Source organism: Mobula birostris, chromosome 12 (genome assembly GCF_030028105.1).
Source record: "Mobula birostris isolate sMobBir1 chromosome 12, sMobBir1.hap1, whole genome shotgun sequence".
In the NCBI taxonomy this organism is placed as follows: domain Eukaryota; kingdom Metazoa; phylum Chordata; class Chondrichthyes; order Myliobatiformes; family Myliobatidae; genus Mobula; species Mobula birostris.
Window position 1 is genome coordinate 46541238 of NC_092381.1, and position 13816 is coordinate 46555053.

A 13816-nucleotide genomic window follows, 5' to 3' on the forward strand; every position below is an offset into this window, starting at 1 on the left:
ATGCAGTACTCCAGATGCAGCCTCATCAGTATCCTGTACAGTTGCAGCATAACCTCCTTGCTCTTAAATTCAATCCCTCTAGCATTGAAGGCCAACATTTCATATGCCTTCGTGACAGCCTGCTGCACTTGCAAACCAACCCTTTGCAATTCATGCACAAGCACTGCAAGTCCTTCTACACAGCAGCATGCTGCAACCTTTTACCATTTAAGTAATAATCTGATCTGCCAAACCCTTGCCCACTTACTCAACCTATCTATATCACTCTGTAGACTCCCTGTATCCTCCGCAAAATTTGCCTTTCCACTCAATTTAATACCATCAGCAAACTTAGATACACTACAATCAGTCCCCCCCCCTTCTAGAACATTAATATATATCCTGAACAATTGCAGGCCCAGCACTGACCCCTACAGCACACCGTTCACCACTGATTGTCAACCAGAGAAACCCCCATGTATCCTAACTCTCGGCTTTCTATTGGTTAACCAATCCTCTATCCATGCTAATACATCAACCCCAACTCTGTGTATCCTTATCTTATGGATAAGTCTTTCACATGGTACTTTATCAAAGACCTTCTGGAAATCCAAGTAAATAACATTCATGTGTTCCCCTCTATCAACTACACTCGTTATATCCTCAAAGAACTCCAGTAAGTTTGTCAAACAGGACCTGCCTTTGCTGAATCCATTCTACATCTACACAATGGATCCATTTCTTTTCAGGTGCCTTGTTATTTCTTGATAGCTTCAAGCATTTTCCCAACTACAGGGTTTAAACTAACTGGCCTATAGTTACCTGCCTGATACCCACGTCCTTTTTTTAAACAATGGTGTGACATTCACCTTCTTCCAATCCTCTGGGACCTGCCCTGAATCCAGAAAATTTCGGTAAATTATCATAGTCATACTTTATTGATCCCGGGGGGAAATTGGTTCCGTTACAGTTGCACCATAAATAATTAAATAGTAATATGCAAATTATGCTAAGAAATAAGTCCAGGACTGGCCTACTGGCTCAGGGTGTCTGACCCTCCAAGGGAGGAGTTGTAAAGTTTGATGGCCACAGGCAGGAATGACTTCCTATGACGCTCTGTGTTGCATCTCGGTGGAATGAGTCTCTGGCTGAATGTACTTTTGTGCCCAACCAGTACATTATGTAGTGGATGGAAGACATTGTCCAAGATGGCATGCAACTAGGACAGCATCCCCTTTTCAGACACCACCGTCAGAGGGTCCAGTTCCATCCCCACAACATCATTGGCCTTACGAATGAGTTTGTTGATTCTGTTGGTGTCTGCTACCCTCAGCCTGCTGCCCCAGCACACAACAGCAAACATGATCGCACTGGCCACCACAGACTCGTAGAACATCCTCAGCATCGTCCGACAGATGTTAAAGGACCTCAGTCTCCTCAGGAAATAGAGATGCCTCTGACCCTTCTTGTAGACAGCCTCAGTATTCTTTGACCAGTCCAGTTTATTGTCAATTCGTATCCCCAGGTATTTGTAATCCTCCACCATGTCCACACTGACCCCCGGGATGGAAACAGGGGTCACCGGTACCTTAGCTCTCCTCAGGTCTACCACCAGCTCCTTAGTCTTTTTCACATTAAGCTGCAGAAAAGCCAAAGCCTCTGCCATTTCTTTCAGTACCCTGGGATACATTCCATCAGGACCAGGGGACTTTTCTATCTTCAGGCCCACAAGCTTGCTCAGCACTACCTCTTTAGTGACAGCTATTGTATCGAGGTCCTCACCTCCCATCGCATCCACAACCGCTCTCTTCAGTGTGTTAAACATGTCCTCCACCATGAAGACCAACACACAATAGTCATTCAAAGCCTTGGCCATTTCCTCATTACCCAATATTAATTCCCTCTTCTCGTCCTATAAGGGACCTACATTCACTGTAGCCACCATTTTCCACTTTACATAATGATAAAACTTTTACTACCGTTTTTATATTTTGTGCTCATTTATTTTCATAATCTTCTCTTTTATTCCTCGCTTAATGATTCTTTGTTGCTTTTTAAAATTTTCCCAATCTTCCAGTTTCCCACTACTCTTAGTGACTTTGTATGCATGAGCTTTTAGTTTGATGCCTTCCTTTATTTCCTTAGTCATCCATGGCTGGTTCTCCCCACCCTTACTGTACTTGCTTTTAACTGGAATATACTTTTGTTGCGCACTGTGAAAAATCTCTTTGAAAGTCTTCCACTGTTCCTCAGCCGTCCCACCATATAGCCTGTGTTCCCAGTTTACCCTATCCAACTCCTCCGTCATCCTGTTGCAGTCTCCCTTGTTTAGGCATAATACACTGGTTTTAGATCAAACAATTGCACCCTCCAGTTGTATGAGAAATCATACTGTAATCACTCTTCCCAAGAGGATCCTTAACTACTAGGTTGCTAATTTTACTTGTCTCATTGTACAGGACCAGATCCAAGACAGCACGTTCCCTTGGAGGTTCGGTAACATGCTGTTCAAGAAAGCCATCACTATGCATTCTATGAAGTCCTCCTCAAAACTGCCTCGACCAACTTGATTCACCCAATCTATGTGCAAGTTAAAGTCCCCTATGATAACTGCTGTTCCATTCTTACATGCCTCAGATATTTCTCTGTTTATTGTCTGTACCACTGTTATGTTATTATTTGGTGGCCTATGGACAACTCCCACCAGTGATTTTTTTCCCCTTTACCCTATTCTTAATCTCTAACCAGATGGATTCAGCATTCTGTTCCTTAGGTCTTATATCGTCGCTCACTATTGCCCTGCTTTCATCCTTAATTAAGAACAATACCCCACCTCCCTTACTTTCCTGCCTATTCTTCTGGATTACCTGATATCCTTGGATATTTAATTCCCAGTCCTCTCCACCCTGCAAACATATTTCTGTAATGGCCACTAAATCATACCCCTTTTTACTGATTTGTGCCACAAGTTCACTGACCTTGTTTCGAATACTATGGGCATTCAGATAAAGTGCCCTTACTCTCATTGTGCTTTTAAAAACTAGTAATCTTTGTCTCTTTTGCACTTAACTTTTTGCACTCCACCCTTAACTTTTGCTTTTACTTTATCCACACTTTTCTCTTTTACTTTATCCATACTTCTCCAATCTGTTGAACCCATTCCCTTGCTATTTCATTTAAAGCCGTATCCACAACCCATAAATCTTGGGAGCCTGATCAACTATCAATTTTGCAAAGAATGCAGTGAATTTAAAGAGTGTGGAAAAGAGGTGTCCAGTGAGTTTAAAGAGAATGTGGGAAAAAGAACCCAGTGAACCAGATACCAAACCACTGGATAACATAACGGATTATCCATGGTTTACTGTGCTATATAATCCATTATCTGTGAAGAAATCCAACGGATGCCACTGGAGAAGGAAATATAACTAACATTAGCTACCCTTTGTGCTGTTCTTGTGCATCAGCATTTTTAAGCAGCAGTCTAGAGTTAAAGTACAAGCTATTTCCTCTTTATAATAAAGACACCTGCAATTAACAACTTCTCAAACTGAAATGCATTCTCTGGTGGTTTCCCCAAAGTTCATCACTTGTGAAAAAAACTCTAAGCCTTTTTATATCAGGCTTGAAACTGATTTCATAACCAAAAAGACAACTCACCTTTCCACAAGCTCTGCAGTGATGACGTCTCTTTGTGAATGTAAACTTCATCTCACATCTCATGCAGTTAGGTGCTTGGGAATCTGGTACCCATACTGGAGCAACATCACCCAAGCTTGTAAATGGCTTTTTGAGAAGTCCTGGAAACTGTCCAATTCGCAGGTCATTATTTGGACTTTCAGATTCTACAACATAGTCTGAGTTGATATCTTTGGAATCACCAGAATAACACGCTCCAAAGTCATCAACATCATTGCTGCAATCTGGAACTGAATTACCATCATTCAAAGCACACAAACAGGAATCTTCAGACGGTTCTGTTTTATCAATGAAACCGATATTTTTATTTTTTGTATTTTGTGCAGGGTTACTTGAGCCCAAGTCATTCAATAATTGGTTGGTCAAAGGTTTTGGGATTTGTAGTTTCAAATTCAAAGGTTGCTTCGGTCTCGCACCTCCAAATGGAATACTAGCAGACTGTGCATTATTTAAAGCTAATTTTTCTGCCTCATCCTGTGCACCAGTTATTGCAGCAGATGGACTGGGGGTGTTAAAATAGTTGTCTCTCAACTGCTCTGCAATATCTGTAGAAATACTTAATCTGGTCATATCATTAGCCATTCCAGGTTCCACTGCACTGCTTTCTTGGTGTTGAATGAAGCAACTTTCTGATTTGCTCTCCTCTCTTTCCTTTTCTTCAGTTACTGAATCTTCTTTTAAAGGCAAAGATTTAGAAACACAAGCCATTGTTGAATTAGAAATTGACACAGAGTCTAATACATCACATGAATAGCAAGATGTTGACACCGTCTTTTTCATGTCAGCACACAAAGGAGAAGACCTTTGCAACCAATCGTCATTCGACATTGCAGATTCCGTCACTGGTTTTGTTAGATCTAACACAATCTCACTATTCTTTCCTTCCAGTCCTTCATGACTAACTTGCTTTGTGTGTGGAGTTAACCGATCAATTGCTGCGTCCATCTGAGATGACGACATTTTATTTGAGCGATTAGATAAGTCACTCTGCGTGAACAAAATGTCACTAGTTTTTTGGCAAACAACCATTTCATCACTTATACTCATTGTACTGTTGTCATTTTCAAAATGGTGTTCATCATTTCCACAATTGCCATTATTTGTGGAATTACATTGCACTGCAATCAAATTTGGCTGCCTATTGTCAGAACAGGACCCACACTGTTGGGATTGTGCTGTCTCAGAGTCTATTTTGATCCCAGTAAAATTATCCAGATCACCCAATATCACTGTTTTTGCCAAGTCATCCAAATCATCTCCACTTTTTACAACAAAATTATTTTTAACCTGCATCGACTCATCTTCTAGCTCAGTAATTGTATCATTTGTTTCAGTTTTTCTAGAGATTGAATCACTTAATTTGTTTGTAACAGCAGCACCATCCAATCCAGACAATTCACTCTGTTCACAAATAACTGACAAATCATCAGCTCTCCAAGACTCTTTTGAATTAGGTGATACATTTTCTAAATCTGTACAGTTCACTAAATTTCCAAGTGAAGATTTCACAGATAACTCGTCTCCACAGGGTGTGCTGAATTGTTTAATACTTTTCATTTTACCTGCCTTCTCAGAATCGCCATTCACAGCAGATAATAATGGTCCACTTTGCGGATTTGAGCTTTCTACCAAAAAACTGTTAACATTCAATGCATTTTGACTATTTGTGTTATCTTCCTCCAAAAGGTCACTACACTGTTCCAACTGACAGTCAGAATTCTGTACAATTATCCCAAATATACCTGAAGAATTCATATCTTCAGAAGGAGTTAGTTCATGTTCACAAGCAGACTTCACTGATGATTTAAAGTTTGGCCAATGGCTACAATTGCTTTTGTTATCCACAGGAGCTCCTTCATCATTAATCCAATGAACGTCGAGTCCTAGGCTTTCTGTGGAATCATTTCCATTAAGGCAGTGATCCCCTCCCCCAAAGACTGAAATCTCTGTGTTGGGTGAAGCACAGCATTTTAGTTTTGCTTGCACCTCATTGGATAAAGCTCCAACACTGACATTAGACAAGGCTGGATTTAAAGACAGCAGGTGAGAGGGTGGATCCAAAATCTGACTCCACTTTGCCTCAAATACACTTGGGGACTCCGTCTCATCTGAAAGCAGAAAAAATTCAGATGTTATCACCAATGTAAATTTACTTATTTGTTTGCTTTTATAATTTATTCTTGTTAAATGCATAAAACACTCATTTGAATGTACTTGTTTGGTGATTATAGTGGTGAGTACAGGACCGGGGAAATTCAAAGACTCCAACAAAGCAAAGCCCAAAAAGTAATCAGCAAAAATGGTATTTCAAACTTAAATCAATTTCCCATTCATTTATATTAGTGACCCCAAAACATATTCATGTAAGCATAGTTACAGATAAAGCATTTATTTGAAATAACACAAAGGATTCAATACATTTAAAATGTAGCATTAACTAGGACATTTTTAAAAACACATAACTGTCATAATGAAGGTCATTCAGCTGAACATTAAATTTCCATGAAGTGTTTCTTCACTGATGCAAAAGCAAAGAATAGAATGTCCAGTCAAATTTGATTTTCCATGTCACAAAAAATCAAATGTTTTAAATTTGGGAAAATTTTAGTACTGGAACTTGAGGGACTAAAATATTATAAAAACTCAGCTGAGTTACAGAAACTATTATTTCAGATAGATTCATGAATGCTATTTAACAATTTTATGTAAATGTCACTGCTGCACCTGCTCCAGCTCTCTAATAAAGCTGTCAACAGTCCTACAACCATTTAATACACTACAAATTTTAATATTTTTTGTAAGTTATTCAAGATTCCACTTCTACCACGTTTCGTAAGGCATTCCACAGCCTAAGCCTCTGCATTATTTTTCTTAACCACTTTCCTTCATCCTTTTTATATCTTAATTTACGCCCTTGATTGTTAACTCACCAGTGAAAATACTTTTCCCGATATACGTTATCAAAACTTCTGAATTTTGAGTAACTATTAGATCTCCGCGTAACCTTCTTGGTCAAATGAAAAGTAGCCAATTCTTGATTTTACTGGTTTAATTAGGGATTAGAGGAAACAAAGTACAAATGCTTGAAATCTGAAATAAAACACAAAATGCTTAAAGTACACAGATTAGAATTTATGAAAAGGCATTAATGATGACTGTTAGTTTAAACAGACAACTTTGGGATAAAATTTTTAAAAAGTGACACGCTAGAAATGGAGCACACAGAATAATCACCTGAAAACTATTTATTAGAAAGGTGAATAATCAATAAAATGAAATATGGAAAATCAAATAGAATTAACAGACACTGGACCGGAGCAACAAAGTGGCCAGGTAAATCTTTAAAAGCAGAAATGGATCATGTAATCACTTATCTACCAATAAGATCATATGACATGATCTCTGTGCATGTCCTTGAGAAGGTAATATACAATTTCCAAAAGAATACAAGAAAGAAAAAGACCCAAAACTTGATTATGGAGACCAGCCTCCGTAATCATAAGATCTGCAGTTTGCTTTTACATCACCCACCACTCAGCCTCCACACACAAGAATTCACCTCACCACCTAACTTGCTTTGCTTTCCGGTAACAGAGGACTTTAGGAACACTAAGCCTGCACTGCTCCTGGTTACTATTGATGTTGAGGACATGGATGTGGTGAGGACCTGCAAGTAACCTGGAAGTGAACCTGGATGACAAGACTTGAATGAAATACCAACACAGAGGTTATGTACAGGAAAGGCCAGAGTAGCCTCTGCTTCCTGAGGAGACTGAGGTCTTTTGGAGTACGCAGGTCTCTCCTTCACATGTTCTACCAGTCTGTTGTCGTCAGTACAATCTTCCACGTGGTGGTGTTCTAGGACAGGGGTCACCAACCTGTTTTGCACCGTGGACCGGCCGACCGGGGGCGGGGGGGGGGGTTCAAGTAGGGTTAAACTCACCTCAACATGTCTTTTACAGTTAGGGCTGCCAGCTTTCTCACTCCCAAATAAGGGACAAAAGTAGCAGACAAATCCCAGGACACTTGTGTTTACCCCAGGAAAGACTACCATGACCAAGAAGCCTTGCACAGGCACCAAATCGGTTTTGGCTTAACCCTCCCGGCTATATTGTACATACATTATTTCTACTTTATATAGGCTGCATATTTATCATATCATTCCTGCTTTTACTGCATGTTAAGTGCTATTTTTGGTTTTATGCGTTATTTGGTATGATTTGATAGGTTTTTTTGGGTCTGGGAATGCTCAATACATTTTCCCATATAAATTAATGGCAATTGCTTCTTCGCTTCACGCCATTTTGGGACGGACGGTCCCGTATGGGCCAAACGAATTTAGCTCAATATATGGGATGTCCCGGCAAATACAGGATAGTTGGCAACCCTATGTTCAAGTTCAACAATGCGTGACAGGGAATGAGAAAAGGTGCAGCTGACTCATATCATTTCTTCGTAGCCCGGTAGCACATGCTTTGCAGCCCGATGGTTGGGGATCGCTGTTCTAGGACAATGGCATCAACACAGGTGATGCCGACAGGCTCAATAAACTGATCAGAAAGGCTGGCTCTGTTATTGGTCAAACTGGACACACTGGAGGCTGTGATAGAACAAAGGACTCTACGAGAAATCCTGGCAATTCTGGACAAGGTTTCTCACCCTCTGCATGCCACCTTGGCTGAACAGAGGAGCACTTGTAGTAACAGACTAAAGACAACTGTGCTGCTCCAAAGAGCGCTACATGAGGTCATTCTTACCCTTGTCCATTAGGCTCTATAATGAGTCAAACTAAAGCCTGGGAAGCGATGACTCCTCCTGTTAGGCTGTTTGCAGCAACTTTTTTTGTCTTTAATTCTTTCTTACCTCTCTTCTAATATTTGTATATTTGCATATCTGTGCACTCGTAATGCTACTGTAATGCTGTAATTACCTTTGGGAGCAATAAAGTATCTATCTATCTTAGCTGATAGGATGGATAGAAACAGTCATATTTATTCTTCATAACTAGCTTTTGTGTCATCAGAGCAATCCAAGGACCTTGACTAGCAGGTACAGCCAATGCTATAATCCAGAAAGGCCCTACAAACAATAGTGAGGATAAAATAAATTAACACTATCCACTTTAGATGTCCATTAAAATACACTATTGGTTACATCTTGAACTCACAGGCTCTACTACATCTTAAACATCTGTCAAAAGCAGGCTAAATGTTTCATCCACAAAGTGGAATTTCAAACAATGCAGCATTCCCTCACTCTTGTTTAAGATATCAGTCACAGAAAAGCAACACCTGCCCTATTTATCAAAATATCCAAACCAATGTTCATAGTTTAAAACTCACATCAAATAAAGTAGTACTTACATCTTTTCTTAAATCCAGAAATACTATGACCAAGGTATCAGATCACAGCTCTACAGTCAGTATGAACGATGATGGACAGTTAAATAACCAGAGAAAAGAGAACATTGCCATACGCGTGTTTGTGAACTAGTTGTTCTTCTTTCCAAGCAGTACCAATAGTTAAAATACTAAACTGCATGTTTGTAGATCACACCAAAAATAGTGATGTGGTGTACAGTGAAAAAGGTTGTCCAAAATTACAATAGGATGTAGATCAATTGGAAAATGAGTAAGAAATGGCAGATGGAACTTAACTCAGTCAACTGTGAACTGCAAACAACAGAAATTCTGCAGATACTGGAAATTCAAGCAACACACATAAAAGTTGCTGGTGAACACAGCAGGCCAAGCAGCAGCTGTAGGAAGAGGTGCAGTCGACGTTTCAGGCCAAGACCCTTCGTCAGGACTAACTGAAGGAAGAGTGAGTAAGGGATTTGAAAGTTGGAGGGGGAGGGGGGAATCCAAAATGATAGGAGAAGACAGGAGGGATGGAGCCAAGAGCTGGACAGATGATAGGCAAAAGGGATACGAGAGGATCATGGGACAGGAGATCCGGGAAGAAAGACAAGCAGGTGGGGGGGGGGGGGACCCAGAGGATGGGCAAGGGGTATATTCAGAGGGACAGAGGGAGAAAAAGGAGAGTGAGAGAAAGAATGTGTGTATAAAAATAAGTAACAGATGGGGTACGGGGGGGAGGTGGGGCATTAGCGGAAGTTAGAGATGTCGATGTTCACGCCATCAGGTTGGAGGCTACCCAGGCGGAATATAAGGTGTTGTTCCTCCAACCTGAGTGTGGCTTCATCTTTACAGTAGAGGAGGCCGTGGATAGACATGTCAGAATGGGAATGGGATGTGGAATTAAAATGTGTGGCCACTGGGGGATCCTGCTTTCTCTGGCGGACGGAGCGTAGATGTTCAGCAAAGCGGTCTCCCAGTCTGCGTCAGGTTTCGCCAATATATAAAAGGCCACATCGGGAGCACCAGACACAGTATATCACCCCAGCCGACTCACAGGTGAAGTGTTGCCTCACCTGGAAGGTCTGTTTGGGGCCCTGAATGGTGGTAAGGGAGGAAGTGTAAGGGCATGTGTAGCACTTGTTCCGCTTTCAGGGATAAGTGCCAGGAGGGAGATCAGTGGGGAGGGATGGGGGGACGAATGGACAAGGGAGTTGCGTAGGGAATGATCCCTGCGGAATGCGGGGGGGGGGAGGGAAAGATGTGCTTAGTGGTGGGAACTGATTCATTTTGGGAAGTTAAGCTGGGGCAGAATTGTACAGCAAATAACAGGATGCTGAGAATGTTGCAGAGCAGAGAAACTGAGGGTACAAATACATAATTCCTTGACACAGGTAAACATGGTACTGAGAAAGGCATATAGCATGCCTGCCTTCAAGGACAGAGGATGTCACTTTATAGTTATTCAAGGCATTGGTGAGACCACACCTAGAATATAATGTGCGGTTCTGATCACCACACTATGAGATGGATATGATTAGGCAAGAGAGCAGAGAAATGATTCACAATGATGTTGCTGGGGCTAGAGGGCATGAATTATAATGAAACACTGAATAAATAGGAACTATTTTCCCTGGAGTGAATAAGACTGAGGGGTGAACCTAAAGATGTTTATAAAGTCATAGAATCATAGAGACTGGGTCAGAAACAGGCTTTTCGATTCAACTCATCTAGACTAACCTGGTTGCCAACCTGAAATAATCTATTTCCCTTCATTTCACCCATCTGTCTAAACCGTTCCTATCCTCATACCTGTCCAACTGTCTTTTAAATATTCTAACTGCATCCTAAATTTCCATTTCTTCTGACAGTTCATTCCACATATCCACCACTCTGTGCAAAAAAAGATGATAGAGTAATTTAGGATTCCAACTCCACAAATAAAGTGCCAGTCTGGGAATGCTGGCTCCAGTTAAGCAGGCTTTTAATAAAACATAAGTAAGGGAGTAAGGCCTCCAATGCAAAAAGCAATTCACCTCCAATTAATCAAGTAAGTTATTTTATTTACTGTGGCAAAAGTGCAGGACTACATTAGTAGCTGTCAACAAATAACTCAAGAAAAAAATGGATTAGCAGCTTATCACCCTTTTTTTTTGCCCGTGTGGTGAGCATGGCCTCCTTCAAGCTGGACTGCCCCCAACATCATGAAGGGCGTAGATAAAATGGGCAGTCAAATCCCCCGCCCCCCCCTCCCCAGGGTAAGGGAGTCTAGAGGCATAGAATTAATGTTAAAAAAGGGAACATTTAAAGGAGACCCAAGGAATAAGTTTTTCCACACAAATGTGGTGAGTATATGGAAAGAGCTGCCAGTGTAAGTGGTAAAGGTGGGTACAGATACAACGTTTGGAAGCTTTAGTGCAGGGGTTCCCAGCCTTTTTTATGCCATGGACCCCCACCATTACCCAAGGGGTCCGTAGACCCCAGGTTGGGAACCCCTGCTTTATGGGCCTAGCTCTGGAAAACACCTTTGTCAGCACAGCAAAGTTAGGATGAAAGGTTTCTGTGGTGTATAATTCTATGACAGTATGATTTATCTATTTATCTGCAAAGCTGTAATTGAGTTAGGTAGAGCTCTTAAAGATAGCGGAGTCAAGTGATATGGGGAGAAGGCAGGAAAAGGGTACTGAATGTGGATGATCAGCCATGATCACAGTGAATGGTGCTGCTGGCTTGAAGGGCTGAATGGCCTACTCCTGCACCTATTGTCTATTGCTATCCAGGTACATCCACTCCACAGAAAGCAGTGAAAATCAGATCCATCTAATTGTCATTCTCAGTCTGCTCTCAAAGGAATGGAATGTACTGACAAAGCTATCAGGAGGCATTTACTCACTAATAATATGCTCACCAATGCTCAGATTGCATCTCATCAGGACTCCTTCTCTCCAGACTTCAATGCAGATTGATCCAAACAGCCCTAAGGTGTGAATTCCGGTGGCAAAGTGACAGTGATTCCTCCAGACATTAAGGCAAGATTTAACCGTGTGCAGCATTAGGCAGCCCTAGAAAAACTGGTCAACAAGAATTCTCTGACAACACACATCAAGGTTGCTGGTGAACGCAGCAGGCCAGGCAGCATCTGTAGGAAGAGGTGCAGTCAACGTTTCAGGCCCTTCGTCAGGTCTCGGCCTGAAACATCGACTGCACCTCTTCCTACAGATGCTGCCTGGCCTGCTGCGTTCACCAGCAACCTTGATGTGTGTTGCTTGAATTTCCAGCATCTGCAGAATTCCTGTTGTTTGCGTAAGAATTCTCTGACTGGAGTTACACAAATATTAATGGTGGGGTGCTTTCTGACAGTAAATCATGCACAACTTAATGAGGACAGAATCAAACTGAGCTTCCTCAAGACTTCCTTCCATTACTTGGACTGAAATGTGGCACATCAGTGTTCATTCTACCGCAGTCAACATTTGGATCAACTAAGAATTAGCCAATGTCCAACCTGGTGAGTGGAAAGTAACACTTCCACCATTCAAATACCATGCAATGACAAGGTCCATACTATTAGAAGGATATGATTGCATAACTGCTTCTATTCCACATTGATCTGTTGCATTCTCTGTATCCTTGGGATCACTCACCACCTCCTCCCAAATGATGTGTTATGTTAACAGAATGGAATTACTTTAAAAGTTAATAAACTCATTTATTCCAAATCTGCATATAGCTCAATATTTGATCCTCAAATGTTTTTCCTCTTTATTAACATTTCCAAACTGTAGCTAAAAGAGGATAGACAAAGGTAATGTCTTGGAGCAACTGCAGAACATAAATAAGGGCAGAGTTAGCAGCCAGAGGGTATGGTACACATTGACACCAATGGCATAGAGGTCCTTTGCAGTATGCATATAGGCTGAAAATCAGGACCTAGAAGGTAGTATTTTCTGGATTACTCCTTGTGCCATGTGCTATCAAGGAAAGGAATAGTGATTGTGTGACTGCAGAACAGGTACAGGAGTGCAGGATTTCAGGCTCTTGGATCACAGGAACCTCTTCTGTACAAGAGGAATGGAGTTGCATCTTAATTGGAGAGGAACAAGTAACAGGAGATTCATTAGTGCAACTCAGGAGGGTTTAAACTAGTTTGGTAAGGCAATGTGAAGCACAGTATCAGGTCAGGAGGATTGAAAGAAAGGCAGATGTCATGATGTCATGACCAGCAAGTCTGGGATGAAGAGCAGGCAGAAGCACGGTAATAAATACGATGGGATGTACATGGTCAAATGTGTTTATTTTTATGCTAAGAGCATTCAGGACATGGGTGATAAATTTGGATCAATCCGTCGAACTATGATGTTGTGGCTTAGTTGACAGAGATATAGGGCAGATTCTTAACATTGCAGGGCTCTGCTGTATTAGAAATAAGAGGGAAGTAAAAGAATGGGGAAATGGTTGAAGGTAAAGAAAGATTTGCACTATCAGGGACATTATCACAGATACATTCAGAGAGGACATATTGGAGGGCTTATCCACTGAATCTATAAGGGTAGAACTCAAAAATAATAAAGATGTAATCACTTTGATGGAATTATGCTCGACTTCCAAAAGCCACTGGGACATTGAGAAGACGACATGCAGGCTGATTAGGGAAAGGTGTTAAAACAACAGGTTGTTGATGTGGGTGACTTCAACTTTTGTAATATAGACTGGGATCTCCTCCATGCAAGAGGTTTAGACATGGCAGAAGTTATTGGGTGCAGCCAAGTAGGTTTCTTAAATTA

The 13816-nt window shown here is 41.2% G+C and overlaps 1 protein-coding gene across 2 annotated transcripts in view; it reads right to left on the reverse strand.

Moving 5' to 3' along the window:
* The window catches only part of zfyve9a (zinc finger, FYVE domain containing 9a), a 157789-nt gene that overhangs the window by 101481 nt on the left and 42492 nt on the right, over nucleotides 1-13816 (reverse strand). For both annotated transcript variants that reach the window (XM_072273740.1, XM_072273741.1), the window contains exon 3: nucleotides 3637-5783. In XM_072273740.1, coding sequence (XP_072129841.1) covers nucleotides 3637-5783 — 2147 coding nt within the window. The remainder of the gene's footprint in view (nucleotides 1-3636; nucleotides 5784-13816) is intronic.